At 43.2% G+C, this 22945-nt stretch overlaps 1 protein-coding gene across 11 annotated transcripts in view; it reads left to right on the top strand.

The window, feature by feature from the left end:
• Positions 1-22633, top strand: part of RBM47 (RNA binding motif protein 47) — a 69921-nt gene extending 47288 nt beyond the window's left edge. For 7 of the 11 annotated variants that reach the window (XM_039325261.1, XM_039325262.1, XM_039325259.1 and 4 more), the window contains exons 2-5: positions 4465-5624; positions 16687-16893; positions 19544-19746; positions 21220-22633. In XM_039325261.1, coding sequence (XP_039181195.1) covers positions 4496-5624; positions 16687-16893; positions 19544-19746; positions 21220-21468 — 1788 coding nt within the window. In that variant the 5' untranslated portion in view covers positions 4465-4495 and the 3' untranslated portion in view covers positions 21469-22633. Of the gene's footprint in view, positions 1-4464; positions 5625-8545; positions 8620-16686; positions 16894-19543; positions 19747-21219 lie in introns of those variants that run through there. The other 4 variants (XM_039325263.1, XM_039325266.1, XM_039325265.1 and 1 more) reach the window with 4 other exon arrangements.
• The last annotated feature ends 312 nt before the right edge of the window (positions 22634-22945 follow it).

Here is a 22945-nt window from a genome sequence, read left to right as displayed (position 1 = left end):
AGGGAGAGAGGGAGGGAGAGGTGGGAGAGGGAGAGAAAAAGAGGGAGAGAGAGGGAGAGAGAGGATATGAGAGAGGGAGAGAGGAAGAGATGGAAAGAGAGGGAGAGAGGGGGGGAAAGAGGGAGGGAGAAAGGAAGGGAGAGAGGAAGAGAGGGAAAGAGAGAGGGAGGGAAAGGGAGGGAGAGAGGAAAAGAGGGAAAGAGAGAGAGGGAGAGGGAAAGAGGGAGAGAGAGAGGGAGGGAGAGAGAAAGAGAGGGAAAGAGAGAGGGAGGGAGGGAAAAGGAGAGAGGGAGAGAGAAAAAGAAGAAAGACAGATAGAGTGTGAGAGAGGGAAAGGGGGAGAGAGAGGGAAGGAGAGAGGAAGAGAGGGAAAGAGAGGGAGAGAGGGAGGGAAAGAGAGAGAAAGGAAGAGAGGGAAGGAGAGAGAGGAAGAGAGGGAAAGAGAGAGGGAGAGAGGGGGGGGAAGAGGAAGACAGAGAGACGGGGAGAACCTCAGCTTGCAACAACTGAGCCCCAAATTTCTGTTGCTAAGCGAGACAAGTTGAATGAATTTTGCTCGATTTTATTTCCACAGTCGTTTAAGTGAATCACCGCAGTTGTTAAGTTACTAACACGGGTTGTTAAGTGAATCTGGCTTCCCCCATTGACTTTGCCTGTACGACGGTCGCAAAAAGGGGATCGCGTGACCTCTCCCCCCCCCCGGGACACTGCGACGGTCATAAATATGAAGCAGCTGCCCAGCGTCCGAATTTTGATCACATGACCCTGGGGATGCTGCGACGGTCGTAAGTGTGAAAAACGGTCAGTGTCATAACTTGGAACGGTCCCTCAAGGCCCTGCTGAGTAAGCGGAGGACCCTCTGTGCTCATCTCAGGGGAAACCAATTCCATGTGACACCAGATTCCCCAGAGCTAGCAACTATATTTGACCATTTCAGCCGGAGGTTCAAAGTTTCCTACAGATTTCACCGATCAGAGATCAAGATTGCCTGATTGCCACACGGTTCAGCTCAGTTTGGGTGTGTTTTCACAACCGTAATTTTATGGGTTTCGCTCACCTTGTCCGCCCGTTCTCCCCTTCTGCACAGAGGCAATGTCAGGCAGTTTGCAGCCTGATCTCTGCCAGCTGATTAATGAATAACTAAATGATACTTGACTTTTGAGCACAAGGTGAATGAGAACCTGGTGTGTGTGTGTGTGTGTGTGTGTGTGTTTGTGTAGAGGCCAGGGTGACTGCGTGTACATGGGTGTGCAAGACAGAGAGAAGGAAGTTGAACATAGGAAAATGCTGACATTTTAGGCCCAGCTGGGTTTTTTTGCAGAAGAGATTGCTTCTTTATCCACAAAAGTAGGAATGGAATAGGATAGGATAGGATAGGATAGGATAGGATAGGATAGGATAGGATAGGATAGGATAGGATAGGATAGGATTATAGAATAAAGAATACAAAATACAGAATATAGAATAGAATAGAATAGAATAGAATAGAATAATGAAGAACAGAATAGAATAGAATAGAATAGAATAGAATAATGAAGAATAGAATAGAGTAGAGTAGAGTAGAATAGAATAGAATAATGAAGAATAGAATAGAATAGAACAGAACAGAACAGAATAGAACAGAACAGAATAGAACAACAATGTTGGAAGGGACCTTGGAGGTCATCTAGTCCAACCCCCTGCTCAGGCAGGAAACCCTATACCATTTTGGACAAATGGCCATCCAGTCTCTTCTTAAAAACTTCCAGCGTTGGAGCAACCACAACTTCTGGAAGCAGGTTGTTCCACTGGTTAATTGTTCTCACTGTCAGGAAGTTTCTCCTTAGTTCTAGGTTGCTTCTCTCTTTGGTTAGTTTCCATCCATTGCTTCTTGTCCTGCCTTCAGGTGCTTTGGAGAATAGCTTGACTCCCTCTTCTTTGGGATTGATAGAGTTGTTGTTGTTTTGATTGACATCCAAAGACGCAATGTTTTTAGAGAAGAGGAACAAAGATGATAAAGGGTGTGAAGGCTAAATTGTACCATGAGCAGCTGTGGGAACTACATATGTCTAGGTCAGGGGTAGGCAACCTTGGCTCTTTTATGAGTCATGGACTTCAACTCCCGGAATTCCTGAGCCAGCCATGATGAGGGGAAAGGGAGAGGTTGCCAAGCTGAGCCATGCTGGCTCAGGAATTCTGGGAGTTGAAGTCCACCAGTCATAAAAGAGCCATGGTTGCCTACCCCTGGTCTAGACTAAGGAAGAGAAGGATTAGGAGGGACAGGATAACTATCTTCCAGGGACTGTCACAGAGAAGGGGGGGCACATTCAACTTATTCTCCAAAGCACCAGAGGGCAGGACAAGAACTACAGGTATCCCTTGACGTATGACCACTATGGAGCCCAAAATTTACATTGTTAAGTGACATTTGTTAGGTGAGAAGCACCGTTCTAGAATATCTTCTCTATTCCATCTATGATGGAATTTAAAAAAAAAAAATCTCTCAAAAGAATGGACTGGTTAGGGTGGCATCCACCCTCAAGATGGAGAAACACTCTCAGTTCATCCTATCTAAATATTTTGTCTGTCACTTTTTCTTATTTGTGTTTTTAAAAAAATCTAATGTAATGCTGCAGTTCTAGATAACACATTTTGCTCTTATAACGGAACAGCCTGCTCCGTCAACAACACTTTTTTTCTGTTCTGGTTATATTTTGACATGGTCGAAACCTGCCAATCATTGTAGCTTTGGTTTGTTGTACTGAGTTTCCAAGAATTTGATAAAAGCCTGGTTGAATTTTTTTTTTTTTTAAGTCCAAGTGGATTTTGAATTTGCAAAAAAAAAAGAGCCACATTATGAAAATCAAATTCTTGCCTTCAGAAGTTGTGGATGCTCCAGCACTGGAGGTTTGTAAGAAGAGATTGGACAACCATTTGTCTGAAATGGTCTAGGGGGTTTCCTGCCTGAGCAGGGGGTTGGACTAGATGACCTCCAAGGTCCCTTCCAACTCTGTTTATTCTGTTCAATTTTCACAGAGAACGTTCTTTCAGAAGATATTTCTGTAGATAAATTCACACACAGCATGCTTAACAGGACTGCCATATACTCAAGTCCAATTGTGGCTGAGCAAGCAGTTTTTATCACAATGTGGTCTTAACGCATTGCAGAGTTGAAACATTATTTCTTTTTTTTTAAACAATGTCCGATTTTTTTAGTAATCACAGGCTTGATTGTCCCAAAAGTTCCAAGTAGGAATGTGCAGCTCAAATTGTTCTGTTTGAGGGGAGGGTTAGAGACAGTTCAAGGTCTAATTCCAAAGAGTTTTAAAGAGAAAAGACAGAAGTTTTTAAAAAGAGATTCAGCCATTTGTCTGAAATGGTATAGGGTTTCCTGCCTGAGCATGGGGTTGGACTAGAAGACCTCCAAGGTCCCTTCCAACATCATCATCATCACCATCATCATTATTATTATTATCATCATCATCATCTTATCAACTGCAGTGTTTCGCTTATTAATTGTGGCGAGAGAGATTGTAAAACGAGGGGGCAAAACTCACTTAACAAAGGTCTCACTTAACAACAGAACATTTGGGCTCAACTGGGATCGCAAGTCAAGCGCTGCCTGTACATGAATCTCAGATTTGTTGCAGGTCAGCCTTTCAGTAATCATGTTTTGTTTCATTGAAACATGATCTGTGAGATTTCTTTGGATGGGCAGGTTCCTATTAATTGGTAGCGTCTGATCGATGGAATTCCTTCAGACAAGTTCTCTGAGCTTGTCTGATTTTCTTGGAGACATTTCATGACCATAAGTAGGTAACATCATCAGTGCTAGGGGGGTTGTGGAGGCAGGAGGAGGAGGAGGAGGAGGAGGAGGAGGAGGAGGAGGAGGAGGAGGAAAAGAACTGTGGAATCCTTGGTGCTCTCTGAGCTTGTTTGTTTTCTTGCAGATATTTCATTACCCTAACTAGGTAACATCAATGCTAGAAGGGAGGGGGGTTGTGGAGGGAGGGAGGGAGGAGGAGGAGGAGGAGGAGGAAGAGGAAGAGGAGGCAAAGGACTGTGGAATCCATGATGCTCTCTGAGTTTGCTTGTTTTCATGCAGATGTTTCATGACCAAACTACGTTACATCATCAATGCTAGAATAGAGAGGGGTTGTGGAGAGAGGAGGAGGAGGAGGAGGAGGAGGAGGAGGAGGAGGAGGAGGAGGAGGAGGAGGAGGAGGTGGTGGTGGTGGTGGTGGTGTCAAAGGATTCTGGGGTCCTTGGTGCTCTCTGAGCATGCTTGTTTTCTTGCAGACATTTCATTACCCAACTAGGTAACATCATCAGTGCTAGTAAGGTGTGCGGTTTGCTATCAGTTTATATTCTGGTATCTTGCTTGTCTGTGGTGGGGGAGGCAGTCTTAGGGATTCTTTGGTTGGGCTTTGGCCGTTTCCTGATTGGGGTGTCACTTACTCGATTCCTTCTGTTGTCTTTATTCAGGTATCTCCACCCTTTGAATGATTAGGCCATAATGACAGCTGAAGATTCTACTGCAAGGATGAGTAATGATTCCTCCAGCATGCAGACCAATAAAATTCCCGAAGGGCTCTCGGGCACTCCAAACGAAGCCGCACTTTTGCAGTTAGTCGATCGTACCGGCTACACCATGATTCAGGAGAATGGGCAACGAAAGTACGGGGGTCCACCTCCTGGTTGGGAAGGCTTACACCCTCCTCGGGGATGTGAGGTCTTTGTGGGCAAAATCCCTCGTGACGTCTACGAAGACGAGCTGGTCCCGGTGTTTGAGACCGCGGGACGCATCTACGAAATGCGCCTGATGATGGACTTTGACGGCAAGAACCGCGGCTACGCCTTTGTGATGTACACCCAGAAATACGAAGCCAAGCGCGCCGTCAAAGAACTCAACAACTACGAGATCCGTCCGGGTAGACTGTTAGGGGTGTGTTGCAGCGTGGACAACTGCCGGCTCTTCATCGGCGGGATCCCCAAGACGAAGAAGCGGGAGGAGATTTTGGAAGAGATCTCCAAGGTGACGGAAGGCGTGCTGGATGTCATCGTTTACGCCAGCGCGGCCGATAAGCTGAAGAACCGAGGGTTTGCTTTCGTGGAGTACGAAAGCCACCGAGCGGCCGCCATGGCGAGAAGGAAGCTTATGCCAGGCCGAATCCAGCTGTGGGGCCACCAGATTGCCGTCGATTGGGCCGAGCCGGAGATAGATGTGGACGAAGACGTCATGGAGACGGTGAAAATCTTGTACGTGAGGAATCTGATGATCGAGACCACCGAGGAGACCATTAAAAAGGTCTTTGGTCAGTTTAACCCGGGCAGCATAGAACGGGTCAAGAAAATCCGAGATTACGCTTTCGTCCACTTTACCTGCCGGGAAGACGCCGTTCACGCCATGAACAACCTCAACGGCACCGAACTGGAAGGATCCTGTCTGGAGGTCACCTTAGCCAAGCCGGTCGATAAAGAGCAGTATACCCGCTATCAGAAAGCCGCAAAAGGAGGAGGAGCAACAGCAGCCGAAGTGACTCAACAACCTAACTATGTTTACTCTTGCGATCCGTACACTCTAGCCTATTACGGGTATCCCTACAACGCCCTGATTGGTCCAAATCGAGAATACTTTGTGAAAGGTGAGTGTCTAAGTTTTGGCGCACTACAGGAGGGATTAGAGTTACATCCCAGAGGGTAGCGGGCCTTGTCTGGGGTCAGAGGTTAAGAAGGGCTGGGACTTTGAATAGGAAGCTTGACTGGAAAGTTGAAAAAAGCCTCTGGAAAACAAAAGAATGGCAACCGACGCTAATTGTGTAGAGCAGGGGGTGTCCAACTGGCAACATCACGTGACGTGTCGCGACGTATCGCGACTTTTTTTTTCATTGCCAGCAACGGGGTGAGCGCATCCGGCCCGCGGGCCGGCATTTTGACACCCCTGGTGTAGAGGCCCTAATTGTATAGACTAATTGTATAATAATTGTGTATATAATTGTATACACCCTAATTGTGGAGAGACCCTAATTGTAGAGCGACCCTAATTGTATAAGTGCTTGAGCAGGGGGTTGGACTAGATGACCTCCACGGTCCCTTCCAACTTTATCATTATTATTATTATTATGGATCATTGCACAGTCAGCCAGATGTTCAGACTGGATTTGGCATTTTGTCTACCTATCGAGTCCTTACCCAGGACCTGGGATAGGCAGATGTGGATGTTTGATGGTATTACAGATATCGTCGCAAGATGGAAGCTATTATTATTATTATTATTACCTCCAATGTCCCTTCCAGCTCTATTCTGATCAATATTGATTGATACTCCTATTTGTAGCCACGAAACCTACTTGGGAATATCCAATGAAGTCATCCGAGTTGGAGCTTGACTAGAGAACATATTTTCTTTTATTCTAGCCAGGTGTCAGCCTCTTGCTAGCAACCTTTGATTAGCCCTTGGAAAAGAGACCACAAGGAGATCCCAAGGCTATAAGCTAGACTGAGAGAAAAGAGCCTGGAGGAATGAGTTAGTAAAACACTTCTTGTATCATTGCCAGGAAAATGTGTTCATGGAGTCCCCAAGAGCGGAGATTAAGTCGAAGGGAATTGTTTTATTATTATTATTGCTATTTATTCTGCGGCTGAGGCCTATGCTTCTCAAGTGGTTTCCCTCATTTTAATGCTTTCCAGATGTGCCAAGCATACAGTTGCTAGAATTCTTAAACCTTGTGGCCAACGCGGTTGCTTCAGATTGGGGGACCTTTGACCTTGTTTTGCTTGTGTACCACATTTTTTAAAACAATAATAATGCTTCGCACTAAAAACATTTCAACTTCTCAGCCCCAGAGTAGCTCAGTTCTGGCTGAAAGGCAACACACAACACAAATGAAAATTAAGAGCAATTAGAGCAGTGGTTCTCAACCTTTTTAATGCCGCGACCCCCAACCGGTCGTAAGTCGAGGACTAAACCGGTCGTAAGTCGAGGACGTTCCCTGCCTGGGAGCGCCACGCATGAGTGGTGCTGCCCCCTGCGCCAGCCGAGGCGTAGCTGGCAAGCGGCAGAGATGGAGCAGGCCGACCACCGGCTGGGCCACCAGCTGGCCCAGCCCAAGGGAGGTAAGGCACCCACTGGAAAAGGGGAAAAAATGGCGGACAGCCTTGCTTGGCGACCCGTGAAATGGTCAATCGACCCCAAATGGGGTCGCGACCCGTAGGTTGAGAACCGCTGAATTAGAGAAAGGCCTCTCCTTTAATTGTCATCGCCTCGAATACTGAATTTGAAAGGAGATGGACTCGCAACAGTTTCGTTTCCCGACCGTTTTGAAGTTACCACCGCACTGAAAAAAGTGATTTTTTCACAGGGTTCACACTTACGACTGTTGCAGCGTTCCCGTGGTCACATGACCAAAATTCAGATGCTTGGCAACTGACTTGTATTTATGACAGTTCCGGGGTCCCATACCATAACTTTGGTGACCTTCTAACAAGCAAATGAATGGGGTAACCAGATTCACATATATAAGAAAAAGGGGACAAATAATGACTAAGTGAAATGCAGCAACCGAATATTATAGAAATAGCACAGCTTGAATTTTAAAGAACAAATTTAACCTCAATTACATTGACCATATTATCTAGTCTTTCCATTGGTTGATTAGAAAGGCAGTTCAGTGGCCATCACGCAACTTTTGGTAATGCCCCAGGAAAATTAACCATCTCTCTCTCTTTTTTTTTTTTTTTCTTTTTGTGCAAAAATCCCAAAGCAGCTAAAATCCCAAAGTCCATAAATAGATTCACAATTTGAGGTTAATGATTTAACAGCACATGAATACCGTTAAGTCTTAACTCTCCTATTAAACATTTCTTACATTTAATTTCATTCTGTTGTACTTTAACAGATATTTAAAAGTGCCCACAAGGAAGAAAAAAAAGGGGAACAAAAGAACAATAAAGAAATAGAGATTTAAAGAGAACAAGAATTTTCAAATCACATTTGAAATCATACACACAGAAGCACATATACGGTATAAAGATAACCTTCTATTTTAACTATTGAAATCAAATCAATAATCAACCAAAATAACCAACATAATAATCCTAACTCAGAATAAACAATTAATAGAAATTTCTAAGAAAGCCTGTCCTTTCGCCGTTCAGTCTCTTGGGCTATTCAGTTTATGAATCATACTTAAAATTACAATTTATAAAGAAGCCTCGACAGATGTTCTGAATTTTTTAGTTTCTTTTGAATTTGGACAAGCTGTTGAGTTTTTCACCTTGTTTCCAGAATTGCTTTTGAACTACGCTACTTATTTAAAGATATTGGAGCCAATTCCTGACATTTTAAGGAGAGATTTTTCAAAAGGTTTTCATCTTATTTTATTTAAATAAATAAATAAATCTTGCCCCCTCTAAGAATTATTAGCTCCCTGAGGATCAATTGTGGGGAACATTTGCCTGCATGAAAAACTGTATTGAAGCAGAGGGCTATAAATACTGTATGGACTTCTGTAAATATGGACCCCATATTTTAGTACACTATTTATAATTTAATAATCTCTTATAGACTGGACACTTCTGTTTGTATCCACTCAAAGATATTTATGCAAGCCTACAAGAGATCTGCTCATTCAAGTAGAGGTAACTCAGCCATAAATCATGATATGATCCAATCTATAATCCGAGTCAAACAACTGACTTAATACTATAGTTGGAGATTTGATACAGTTGGTCCATCTCAATCTTTGTGTCTCGCAAAATCCTAAAACGAAATCCTCATTCTTTTGTTATGTGCCTTGCCCATTGATTTAATGTCTTACTTTGGAATCGTTTGAAAGAGAAAGTTGCTGCTTGATAAAATAGCCCTAATCAGAACAAGTTCAAGCTTTTCCATCATGAGATACCTACCATGATATTTTGCAAATCTGTGGAATAAATACGCTTAAGTAAATTCGCAGGCGTTTTAATCCGTCGAACAGGGAGATTCAATCCCGTTTAACTGCTTTTTCTCTTCCAATGAATTCCATGCAATCATGTGTGCGTGCGTCTTTAATCACATTAAAACATTGCCTGGATGTTAGGAATAATGAGACAGTGAGGGAATGACCAAATCATGTGTGTTAGCGGTCCTTCAAATTTATTGCATCCGCCGCGTAGAAAAGTAGACAAACTACCTTAAACAAATCTGTGTTAAATTTCTTTTACGTTCCTATTTTTGTCTTCTGGGGGTAAAATACGATAAACCGAGGCAAAGTGATTAATTAAGAAGTCTTATCTTTAGAGCCTGAACTGAATCATAGCAAATTAAAATCTGGAATCTGGATTCAACAGCAAAACCTGGTGAGTCCGAAAATGGACGGCACTTGCTAGGAATAATTATTTTGAAGGTTCCTTCTACAGACAGTCCTTGATTTAAAAGCATTCACTTAATGACCGTTTGAAGTTACAACAGCACTGAAAAAAAGGTGACTTACGACCGTTTTTCACATTCCCGACCCTTGCAGCTATCCCCCGTGGTCACGTGACCAAAATCCGGACGCTGGGCACCCCAAGGTTATCCAGCTGGGCCCAGGAATGAACATCTCTGTTGCTGTCTGTGGGAGAATATGAGTGCATTGATCGTGCCTGCTCTCCATTCTTCATTATTTCACAGAAATAGGCTAGAAGTGAGGTGTCTGCTTGCACAATGTTTTAATGGACTTACCTTGCCTTTTGTGCTTGCTAGTTTTCGTGTGACATGTTTCGTTCTGCTTTGTTACTGTTTTTACTGTTAGCAAACTAAGAGAGAGGGCCACTTTGTGAAGATTGTTGCCCAGAAAGAGACAACGCTCGTAGAAATTTTGAATATAAACAGGTCTCCTGTTTATATGTCTCATCTCTATAAATGAAATGTTTGGTGTGTCATCAAATAACTCCATCTCGTAATATTCCCTGGCAAACTAATATAGGGCAGTGTCTTATTTAGTGTTTACTGTCCTCACAGGAGGTGATTCTAGACCAGTGGTTCTCAATCTGTGGGTTGGGACCCCATTTGGGGTCGAACGACCATTTCACGGGGGTCATCAAACAACGCAGTCCGCCATTTTTTTCCCCTTTTCCTTAGCTGTGCTACTCCCTTTTATTCTATTGGCTTTTGAAAGCCAATAGAATAGACTCTCTTGAATAGAGTCTAATTCTATTGTCTTTCAAAAGCCAATAGGAATTGTCCAGGCTGTCTCTGCCCTGCTGAGCCCGCCAAAAGTCCCATTCTGCAAATGGTGCTGCACCAGTTGAGTAGTCCTCGACTTACGACCGGTTGAGTAGTCCTCGACTTACGACCGGTTGAGTAGTTCTCGACTTACGACCGGTTGGAGTCGCGGCATTAAAAAGGTTGAGAACCACTGTTCTAGACTGAGGTAAATCGCCAAGATCAAACGTGGGGTTTGATATGAGTTGTCAGACAGAATTGATGAGGTCTGGAAGCTTTAGTAGAAAGAAGCACGGGTGTGCATTGTGCAAGGGCCTGTCATTTTGTTCATCCATTCCAAAATACTCAATTCAGTTAGAAGAGTCGGTTCAAAGGAGAACCAGCTTTGAACAGAACTCCTGGGGTGTTCTCTAGTAACCAGGGGGACCTGCAAGGGAAAAAAAAAATCATGAAACTTCTGCAAGGAAATCATCCAGCTCAGAGACCACCACGGACTCCACAGTCCTCCTCCTTTTCTGGATATCATTTGGAATCATGAAAAGCGACACGTCCTTCTGAACTTCTTCTGGAGAGGGAATAATACAGCAAACTAACCAACTGTCTCAAAGCTGCTTTTCAGGAGTCAACGGGACTTTCTTGTTTTTCTTTGAAGACGTTTCGCTTCTCATTCCAGAAGCCTCTTCAGCTCTTTCTCTTGTTTTTCATCCTGGCTTGGTCAATCATTTTTTTTTTTAATCATGCTTTTTATAAGGAAAGATTAGATCACCCAATTAGGTAACATCATCAGAGCTACTGAGGATTCACTATTTATGTACAGCAGGGATGCGATATTATGTACAGCAGGGGTGCGAAATTGTGAGTTTAGAAGTTTCAAAATTATAGTGTACGTGCACAATTCGTTATTTTGAACATTTGTAAGGGGTGTGAGAATATATCTGAAGCATCCTAGGGCCGCGGGGTATAGAAAAGGTTGGGAGCCGCTGATGTACACTATACAAAAGCCCTAGAACGAAAACTGGAGGCATCTACAGTGTAAGGACTGTGATAGCTTCTGTGTAACAGAGGCAGAAGGCTAGCTGGGTACACTTACGAATCCCAACTAGCAGTCAGAAGGCACAGTGAAAAAATCAATCTCGCAACACGAGGCTCCACATAGTTTCGGGGAAACTGTGAGCATCCTAGAACAAACAAATTAATAACAACAACAAAAAAAAATGCTAGGAAATTCCTGGAAGCTTGGCATTCAAACAAATCAGCAGCCAATAGACCTACAGTATAGAGAAGACCCACCCCATCCAAAAGAGACCATAAAAAAAGCGAAGAAGGAAACAAAAAGACTAGAATGAGTCATCTCCAATAAGCAACACACAGATAAGCAGGGATTAATCCCAGACAAACAATCAAGCAAAAAAAAAAATCAATGCCTTAATCAAGGAGAAAACCACACTTCTGTCAACACTAGCAGGGCAAACTACTGTAGATAAGCAGAGAGCAAACCCCACACTCAGTAGCACTGATGTTGTTACCTAGTTGGGTAATGAAACATCTGTAGGCAAACAAACACATTCAGAGAGCACCAAGGACACCCCAGTTGAACCCTAAGCTTGATCTAAGATCATTTAGAAGTCCTTGTACCACTAACGCCATCTGAATTTGGGCTTTTCCATTGCCAGGCATCCGTTTGTGCCATTATTGTGGCTTTGTGGCCATAAACTTAGCAACGTGGAACACAAATAACACTGTGTTTCTGACACGATGCCATTTGACAGGCCACTATGTCATTTTTGAACTGTAATGAGGAACAGGCAAAGCTGGAAACATTACATTTGTGTTTGCAGAGTGATAACGCAGGCAAAAGAGGAATCACACAGTGGCTGAAGCTTTTATTTTTATTTTTAGGCAAAAGTCTTCAAAGATCTAGATTTCTGCGCAAAAAAACCCAACTTCCCACAACGCTAATTCAGTACAACTTTATTGTGCACATTGGAATTCTCCAGCTTTTTTTTTTGTTCTCAAACTGTGATGAGGTTGTCTCTCTCTAGATTTTTTATTTTGGGAAGAAGGGAGGAGGAAACAGTGATTGCAACACAGCTATCTGGGAATGCAGATTTAAAAACAATTTTTTTTAAAAAAAGAAAAAAGGTTGTGTGGTTCTTCCTTGCTGTACGGCACTTTGGGTAAAATGCGCATATAAGAAAACCACTGGATGACGTTTGAGAAAGCAGCAACAAGAAAAAGAAAGAAGGCTGCTATTAATCTCATTTTCCCCTTTCCTGAGGTCAGAAAAGCTGGTGGGAGGAGACAAAACAGGTTGTGCACCTTTTCGATTGCAGCTGTTGCTAGGAGACAACACACAACTTGATAGCACCCGGAAGCTGCCTAATAGCAATAAAATTAGCTGAGCTGAGAAATAATGCACAAAATAGGATTTGGGTCCCAAATCCCTTGCAGGACTGTGTGTGAAAGTTTGGTGACAATAGAGCGGAGATTTCTTTCCCCCTTTTATCCATAATATTAAGATACACTCATAATTTTAGGTTTCCCTGGATTTCTTGCTGAAAAGAGGAAAAAAATTAACTTGTAATGCATGAGTTTGAGAATTGGGAAGAGTAGAATATAGAGGGGCAGTTAAGATGTAACCCCGTAAGAGGGAATTAAAATATAAACGTAACGACTGTAAACAAGATTGGAACACACTTCTTTATCTCTTTTCTTGTTCTTTTTATTCTTGCTCTTGTTTTCTCGTCCTTTCTTTTCTATTTGCTGATCCTTTTTTTTGGGATTTTGCTTTCAGTTTTTCTCTCATTTGGATTGTCCTTACCCTGAAAAACACTTATTTCATTAAAAAAAAACCTAATGAAAAGGGGGAGGGGGAGAGAGTCTGTTTTCTGACTGATAACAGCAAGGAGAAGGCTCCATATGTTTCCGTTTTTTCCCCCTACACCAATGATCTTACTAACAGAAAAACTTCTAACTGGTTGAGTTTTGCTACGCCTTGTAAATTGGATGTTACAATGTGTCTGCCAGCTTTTAGGTAAGCCTAGTATTGCTTATCAACAACCTAAGATATGCAGATGATACCACTCCAATGGCAGAAAGTGAAGAAGAACTAAAGAGCCTCTTGATGCGGGTGAAGAAGGAGAGTGCAAAAGTTGGCTTGAAACTCAACATTAAGAAAACCAAAATCATGGCATCCGGCCCTCTCAATTCCTGGCAAATAGATGGGGAAAAAATGGAGGTAGTGACAGATTTTATTTTTCTGGGCTCAAAGATCACCTCAGATGGGGACTGCAGCCAAGAAATTAAAAGACACTTGCTCCTGGGGAGGAAAGCTATGGCAAATCTAGACAGCATTCTAAAAAGCAGAGACATCACCCTGCCAACAAAAGTGCTTATAGTCCAGGCCATGGTTTTCCCAGTTGCAATGTATGGCTGTGAAAGTTGGACCATAAGAAAGGCTGAGCACCAAAGAATGGAGGCCTTTGAACTCTGGTGCTGGAGAAGACTCCTGAAGTCCCTTGGACTGCAAGGTGATCCAACCGGTCAGTCCTAGAGGAGATCAACCCCAACTGCTCTTTAGAAGGCCAGATCCTGAAGTTGAAACTCAAGTGCTTTGGCCACCTAATGAGAAGGAAGGACTCCCTGGAGAAGGGCCTGATGCTGGGAAAGATGGAGGGCAAGAGAAGAAGGGGACGACAGAGAATGAGGTGGCTAGATGGAGTCACTGAAGCAGCAGGCGTGAGCTTAAATGGACTCCAGAAGATGGCAGAGGACACGAAGGCCTGGAGGAACGTTGTTCATGGGGTCGCGATGGGTCGGACACAACTTCGCAATTCACAACAACAAGTATTGCTTTTATTTCCGTGTCTTTAAAAAAATCAGGCCGCTAGATTGTAAGAGAGGGACTCAAGGAAAAACTGAGCTAAGATTGATGGCAAAAGACACCCTCTCTAATTTCTCAGGAAGTAAACGAGGGGGAGAGGATTATATAGGTAGTCCTCAACTTACGACGAACAACTTATGTTGCCAACTGAGATATTGGTTGAGTTTTGCGACCTTTTTATGACCTTTTCTTGCCCCAGGTGTAACCCGGTTGTTACGTGAACCTGGCTTCTCCCCATTGACTTTGCTGGTCAGAAGATCGCAAAAGGGGATCACGGGACCCCGGGGACGCTGTGTGACCGTCGTAAATGTGAACCGGTTGCCCGGCGTCTGAACTTGGGTCACGTGATCACGGAGACGCTGCAAAGTTGCTAACTGTGAAAAACAGTCGTAAGCCACCTTTTTTTTCCCAGTGCCGTTTGAACACTCGCTAAACAAACTGTTGTAAATTGAGGACCCTCCTGCATTTGCGAATTGGCAAGATAAATGTGGCCTTATAGGTAGACTGGGCAACAAAGATGGCCAGGTGGGCTAATTCTACTTTATTGTAAAGCTACACTGACATAATCTTGTAAATCTGAAGAGAGAATCCTCCCGCCGTGACTTTTGCAGCCTGAGCACTTTAGGGAGGGTCTCTTTTGAGCTTCAGCTGTGGACTCTGCCTTCTCTTATCTAATGTTTTTATGTGGCCTCTCTTGACTCAAGGTCTTTCCCACACACCTTTAGGTGAGAGGATTCAAAGAACTGCCTGTACAGACGTCTTTTGAACATAGCAAACCGCTCCGAAGTTTGGCTTCCTTCTGAACTTTCTAGAGGAATAGAATAGAATAGAATAGAATAGAATAGAATAGAATAGAATAGAATATAGACCAGACCAGAATAGAATAGAATAAAATAGAAAATATGGAATAGAATAGAATAGAATAGAATAGAATAGAATAGAATAGAATAGAATATAGACCAGACCAGAATAGAATAGAATAAAATAGAAAATATGGAATAGAATAGAATAGAATAGAATAGAATAGAATAGAATAGAATAGAATAGAATAGAATAGAATAGAATAGAATAGAATAGAATATAGACCAGACCAGAATAGAATACAGAATGAGAATAGAATAGAACAGAACAGAACAGAAAAGAATAGAGAACAGAGAATGAGAATAGAACAGAACAGAACAGCGTAGAGTGGAGTAGAGTAGAGTAGAGTAGAGTAGAGTAGAGTAGAGTAGAGTAGAGTAGAGTAGAGTAGAGTAGAGTAGAGTAGAATAGAGAATGAGACTAGACTAGACCAGACTAGATTAGACTAAACTAGAATAGAATAGAATAGAGAATGAGACTAGACTAGACTAGACTAGATTAGACTAAACTAGAATAGAGTAGAATAGAATAGAGAATGAGACTAGACTAGAATAGAATAGACTAGAATAGAATAGAATAGAATAGAATAGACTAGAATAGAATAGAATAGAATAGAATAGAATAGAATAGAATAGAATAGAATAGAAGGAACTTGGTAGGTCATCTAGTCTAACCCTCCACCCTACACCATTTCTGACAGATGGCAGTCCAGTCTCCCCTTGAAAGCTTCCAGTGATGAAGCTCCCACAACCTCTGAAGGCAAACTGTTCCACCGGTTGATTGTCCTCACTGTCAGGAAATTTCTCCTTATTTCTAGGTTGAATCTCTCCTTGATCAGTTTCCATCCATTGTTCCTTATCTGGCCTTCAGATGCTTTGGAGAATAGGTTGACCTCCTCCTTTTTTTTTGTGGCCGCTGCTCAGATATTGGAAGACTGCTATCATATCCCCCTAGTCTTTCTTTTCGCTATACTAGACATAACCCCATTCCTGCAACCGTTCTTCATATGTTTTTTAGCCTCCAGTCCCCTAATCATCTTTGTTGCTCTTCTCTGCACTTTTTCCAGTGTTTCTTGCACTACATCGGTGTTTCTTGACCTCAGCAACATTCAGATGTGTGGATTCCAACTCCCCAACCAGCTTCTACCGTCTTAAGGTTGCTGAGGTTGAGCTGGTGCCCTCCCCTGTGCCTCTCCCGGTTGAGTTGTGAGCTTTATTTTGCAAAATCAAGTTCCAGTGCGGGGTGTGTGTGTGTGTGTGTGTTGTCTTCAAACTGGGCAACTTTCAGACGTGTGGACTTCAACTCCCAGAATACCCTAGCCAGCTCTTCACGAGCATAATTAGATACGGCTTCCAGATCCAGATCTATAAGTAACAGGATATCACAAGCGTGCCCAATCGTGGCGGTTGGGGACTTCTGGGAGTTGAAATCCACAAGTCTTAAAGTTGCCAAGTTCGGAGACCGACCCCCCCCCCCAGGAATTAGAAGCGGAATCAGAAAATGGAATTAGAAAAGATCGCCCCCCCCCCAAAAAAAGGCTAACAAACCCCACCCGATTGTGGCTGAGTGTGAACATTTTGCAAACTATGCCAAATCTTTGCAATTGCTGGATGTTGCGCACCCATATCAGGAATTGGGCAAACTGTTTTCTGAGCTTTTTTTCCCCCCCCCCCCTTTCTGGTCTAACATTCTAGCCTTTGGGCGAAGGCTGTGGCTGGTTCCGAGAATAACTTACCTGTTTGGCGTTTTTATTTTTATTTTTATTTTCACTTACAAGCAGGCAGCGTTAGAGGCAGAGGACGAGGTGCGGCAGGCAACCGGGCGCCTGGTCCAAGAGGATCATATCTGGGGGGTTACTCTGCAGGCCGGGGCATCTATAGCAGATACCATGAAGGCAAAGGAAAGCCGCAGGAAAAAGGCTACGAGCTGGTCCCCAATCTGGAATTGCCTGCTGTCAACCCCGTCGCAATTAAACCGGGAACAGGTCAGTCGGATACTCAGGGCGAGAAAAAAGTGGGTGGGAAAGGACTGATAGAAAGTTGAGCGGTTTTTTTCTTGAGCCGGTGGACCCTCTTGTTCTGGTTGGAATGGTATATTCCAGGCAGGAACAACCAGACACCCCCCCTCCCCTCCATGCAGAGTTCCAGCTAAATACTTCATTACGTTCTGCCTATAATACAGGAATCTTCCCAGTCTGGTACAGCTTTATTCTGCAAAAAACAAGTTCTGGAGCAGGGGCCTTCAAACTGGGAAAACTTTAAAACTTGTGGACTTTTAGAAATATTTAGAATAACAGAGTTGGAAGGGACCTTGGAGGTCGTCTAGTCCAACCCCCTGCTCAGGCAGGAAACCCTATACCATTTCAGACAAATGACTATCCAGTCTCTTCTTAAAAACTTCCAGTGTTGGAGCATTCACTGCTTCTGGAGGCAGATTGTTCCATTGGTTAATTGTTCTCACTGTCAGGAAATTCCTCCTTAGTTCCAGGTTGCTTCTCTCTTTGGTTAGTTTCCATCCATTGCTTCCTGTCCTGCCTTCAACTCCCAGAATTCCCAGCCAGCTACTCATGGGAACAATTAGATAAGGCTCCAAAATCCAAGATCTCTAAGTAACACTTTAATGCAGAGGTGCCCAACCAAGCTGGCTGGAGACTTCTGGGAGTTGAGGTCTACAAGTCTAAAGTTGCCAAGACTGGACACCACCAGTTTAATATTTTGAAGGTCCATCACATCTTATTTCTGAAATCCATCTTGGATAATTTCAAAAATTGGACAAGCCATCCTGGTTTCCTTTGACTTTGTAATTAGCTTTCTTCCCTCCAGATGTTTGTAACATTTTCTGTGCCATGATAAATTTTTACTGAGATCCTTTCCTCTTTCTTGCCGACAACCATGGAGAAATGGAGAAATTTCCTTATGGGTTGAATGCCAATATGCAGAAGTGAGGCCTATGGCTGCACAATATCCTTGAACAGGCTATCATGGGTGACATGACAGCAATGTTCCAATGTCTCAGGGGCTGCCCCAAAGAAGAGGGAGTCAAGCTATTTTCCAAAGCGCCTGAAGGCAGGACAAGGAACAATGGGTGGAAACTAATCAAAGAGAGAAGCAACCTAGAACTAAGGAGAAACTTCCTGACAGTGAGAACAATTAACCAGTGGAACAGCTTGCGACTAGAAGTTGTGGGTGCTCAAATCAGTGAAGGTTTTTAAGAAGAGACTGGACAGCCATTTGTCTAAAATGATATAGGGTAGGGGGTCCCCAACCCCCAGTCCATGGACTGGCCCACAAACAAGGGAAGCCCCATGCAGGCAGCACACAAAACCACGCACCCTCCGGTCCATGGACAACCTCTTGATCTTTGGTGCCCAAAATGTTGGGGGCCACTGGTATAATCTCTTGCTTAAGCAGGGGGCTGGACTAGAAGACCTCCAAGGTCCCTTCCTATTCCATCATCCTCCTGTGCTCTTTTCTGAGCATGATAGAATAACAGAATTATTATTCTTCTATTCTTATAATTATTATTAAATACACATACTGTATTTTCCCGAAAATAAGAGCCAACTGGAAAATAAGCCCTAGCGTTGATTTTTTTTTCAAGAAACTCGTAATATTAAGCCCCCCACCCCCAAAATAAGCCCCAGTTAAGATCGTCAGCCAGACGGGCGCATTTAGTACGTCTGTCGCAACACACGACGGGTGTATTGAATTGTAAAATAATAATATTACTATATTAATCGTAAATAAATAATATTATTGACATTATTTGTTTGAATAAAGGTAGATTGTTGTACATGAAAAAAAAAATAAGACATCACCTGAATATAAGCCTTAATGCATCTTTTGGAGCAAAAATTTATATCAGACCCAGACTTATTTTGGGGAAAATACGTTTGGAGATTATTAACCGCTTTCGCCAAAGAGAGGGGCTCAAATGTTTATAGCAGTGGTTCTCAACCTATGGGTCGGGACCCCATTTGGGGTCGAACGACCATTTCACGGGGGTCACCAAACAACGCAGTCCACCATTTTTTTCCCCCTTTTCCTTAGCTGTGCTACTCCCTTTTATTCTATTGGCTTTTGAAAGCCAATAGAATAGACTCTCTTGAATAGAGTCTACTTCTATTGGCTTTCAAAAGCCAATAGGAATTGTCCAGGCTGTCTCTGCCCTGCTGAGCCCGCCAAAAGTCCCATTCTGCAAACGGTGCTGCACCAGTGGAGTAGTCCTCGACTTACAACCGGTTGGGGGTCGCGGCATTAAAAAGGTTGAGAACCACTGGTTTATAGCATTGTGTTGAATCAAAAAGAACCTTGATCTGATCACAAAAGTTTGATCCCAGTGCATTAAACCAGGGGTCCCCAACCCCTGGTCTGTGGACCAGTACCGGGCCACAGCATGCCCGCAACCGGTCCACACAAACAAGGAAAGCCCCATCCCCGGGATGCAGGCAGCACACAAAACCACACACTCTCCAGTCCGTGGAAAAACCTCTTTCCACGGAACCGGTCCCTGGTGCCCAAAAGGTTGGGGACCTCTGCACTAAACATCCAAATGACATTTTAATCTGCTTGATGAAAAGCTGAAATTTTAACATTCAGCCTAACCCGATCGCGCGCCGTTGTGATCCGTTGCAGTGGCAATTCCAACCATCGGAACCCAATATTCCATGTTCCAAGCTGCGCCAGCCACCAAGGTGATTGACGATGGGAAGATCCATGCAATGGAGCATATCATCAGCCCTATCAGCGTCCAGCAGGATCCTGCAAGCGCGGCGGCAGCAGCTGCGGTGGCGGCAGGTGCCGTAATACCTGCAGTTTCCACCCCGCCTCCTTTTCAGGTATGTGCGTGTGTGTTTTTTTTTAATCTAAAGATGTTCAAAAAGGTATAGAAACACCAGCCCTCTCTGTTCCTGCTGGTAAGAGAACACTCACTCGGATTAAGAGAAGAAGACCTCTTTGCTTGCAGATAATAAGTTGAAGTGGTCCTCGACTTATGACAGTTCAGTGACCGTTCGAAGTTACAACCGCCCTGAAAAAAGTGTCTTACGACCGTGTTTCACAGTTACGACCTTTGCAGCATCCTCAGGATATTTTATCACCACCGCTGTGTTCCACTGACTTCCTGGGACGCAGCAAAGGTCGTAAAATGAGTCAGTTGCTAAGTGTCTGAATTTTGATCATGTGACCCTGGGGATGGTGCAACGGTCGTAAGTGTGAAAAACGGTCTTAAGTCACTTTTTTCAGGGCCGTTGTAATTTCGAACGGTCACTAAATGAACTTGTTGTAAGCGGAGGTCTGGTGGGCAGATATTTGAACCTAGGAACCACAATTGGCGCCTTCACCCTTTGGTTATGGCCACCACCTCAGTTTTCTGACGCCCATAGGCAGTGGTGGGATTCAAATAGGTGAACAACCGGTCCTCTGTGTGGATGCCACTTCCAGAAGTCCATTCTGGGCGTGGGCCACAAAAAATTAGCTACCGGTTCTGCTGAACTGGTGCAAACTGTCTGAATCCTCTCCCTCTCTCTCTCTCTCTCTCTCTCTCTCTCTATCTATCTATCTATCTATCTATCTATCTATCTATCTATCTATCCATTCAGTGGTGGGATTCAAATATGTGAACAACCAGCTCTCTGTGTGGATGCCATTTCTGGAGGTCCATTCTGGGCGTGGGCCACAAAAAATTAGCTACCGGTTCTGCTGAACTGGTGCAAACTGGCTGAATCCTATCTATCTATCTATCTATCTATCTATCTATCTATCTATCTATCTATCTATCTATCTATCTATCTATCTATCCATTCAGTGGTGGGATTCAAATATGTAAACAACCAGTTCTCTGTGTGGATGCCACTTCCGGAAGTCCATTCTGGGCGTGGGCCACAAAAAATTAGCTACCGGTTCTGCTGAACTGGTGCAAACTGTCTGAATCCTATCTATCTATCTATCTATCTATCTATCTATCTATCTATCTATCTATCTATCTATCTATCTATCTATCTATCTATCTATCCACCCACCCACCCACCCACCTACCTACCTACCTACCTACCCATCCATCCATCCATCCATCCATCCATCCATCCATCCATCCATCCATCCAGTGGTGGGATTCAAATAGGTGAACAACTGATTCTCTGTGTGGATGCAGCTTCCGGAAGTCCATTCTGGGCCTGAGCCACAAAAAAATTAGCTACCGGTTCTGCCAAAGTGGTGCGAACCGGATGAATCCCACCACTGCCCGTAGGGGAAATCTAGTGCCTTACATAGGATGGCAGGATTAACTGTTGTGACTATTCTCTCTTCGGCAGGGCCGTCCGATAACTCCCGTGTACGCCATGGCACCTAGTATGCAGAGAATTCCAGCCGCGGGAATCTACGGCGCGAGCTACGTTCCTTTCGCAGCTCCCGCAGCTGCCACCACGATTGCCACACTACAGAAGAACGCAGCCGCGGCCGCCGCGGCCGCCGCTTATGGGGGATACGCGGGGTACATCCCCCAAGCCTTTCCAGCTGCTGCCTTTCAAATTCCCATCCATGATGTGTATCAAACCTACTGAGAACTGCTGGCCGGGTCGAAGTTGAAGGAACATTTTAGTATTTATGAAGAAAAACAAAACAAAACAAAAAAAAAAACCCTACTTGGATGTCAGTAAATTGAAGGTAGAAACCTGGAAGTGAAATTTCGCCCCGAACGCAGCATCACCTTTGAAATCTTTTATACAGATGAAGTTTTTAACTAACTTTTGTAGGCCTTTTATTTTTTAAGAAAAAAGAAGAAGAAGAAAACATAATATGAAGTCCTACATTTCTAACAAGGCCGTTTTTTTGTTTTTGTTTTTGAAAGTTGATGTTTCCCTACAGGTTTATATTCCGTTGTAGGTTTGGGGTATTTTCCCCTTTTTTTTTCTTTCTTTTTTTTTTTTTTAGCCGTTTTATTTTTCGCTGCGTTTGTGCTATGAAGGTTGTTTTTTTAGTTAAGTGCTGCACTCCAGAATTGTCTATTTTGTAGGGCCTTGAATAATATATCAAGTAAATATTAAAAAGTGCCCCTATAGAAGGTAGGGGAAAGTTTTTAAAAATGATATATTTTGAAGACTATATTCGATATTTAAACCATAATGCAAAAGATTTTTTTTAAAAGATATATATATATAAATATATAGGTAGATAGATAGATATACTTACAAATGTGCGTTTTATTTAAGAAGTGAAACTGGAAAGTGCAATTTGAAAATTACTGAGACCTCTGCATTATTGGCTGGCATTTCTGTGTAATCTAGAGCCAAACTTGTAGAGACCTCCCATTAAATACCAGATCCCGTTAAAAGGATGCCTAATGTTAAGGATAGTTTTTATTTTGCATTCTCCAGAGAGTCATGTTCATTTTTTTTTTCATTTTCACACTCAGTGCATAAGTCCTTTTGTGTCTTAGGAAAAATATCATTTTTCCTTCATTTATTTCAAAGGTTGATACTAGGATGAAAAAAAAAAAAACCCCACAATATGTGAGCTTTGTTGCATGTCCATTTTTTTCCCCTAGCAGGGTTACTTAACATTGGAAATAGTAGATATTTGGTCTACAGCCCTGTCCTATCCGGAAGCTCAGGGATTATTCAAGCATAGAATTGTGGTTTATTTAGCCATTCCCTTCCCAAAGGTGCTTTTTCAAAAGGCTCCTGGACTTCCTTTGTTGGTTGAATCTTGGTTGAATTAAAAAAAAAAGTCCTGGAACTTTTCATCCATGTGAAAACAGCCAGTTGTTTTATCCAGATTCTCTAGTTTAGTCAACCCTGGCAACTTTAAGAGGGGCAGACTTCAACTCCCAGAATGCCCCAGCTCTCAATCTCTTAACTTCCATCATAGCTTAAAAACTGATGTAAGAATGAAAGGGCTGATTCTCTCCGAACAATAAAATACAATGATCGGCGCCTAAGTTAATATTTATCCGAAGTCCATCTTTCCAGATCAAATAGACCTGAAAGGAGATGCATTACAGCAGCTATGTTGGCATGGATTGTAAGCCAGTCACTCCCA

The sequence above is a fragment of the Crotalus tigris genome, unplaced genomic scaffold (assembly GCF_016545835.1).
Source record: "Crotalus tigris isolate CLP2741 ecotype Arizona unplaced genomic scaffold, ASM1654583v1 scf7180000024321.1087588, whole genome shotgun sequence".
Taxonomy (NCBI): Eukaryota; Metazoa; Chordata; class Lepidosauria; order Squamata; family Viperidae; genus Crotalus; species Crotalus tigris.
This window is presented reverse-complemented; position numbering and strand designations above follow the sequence as displayed.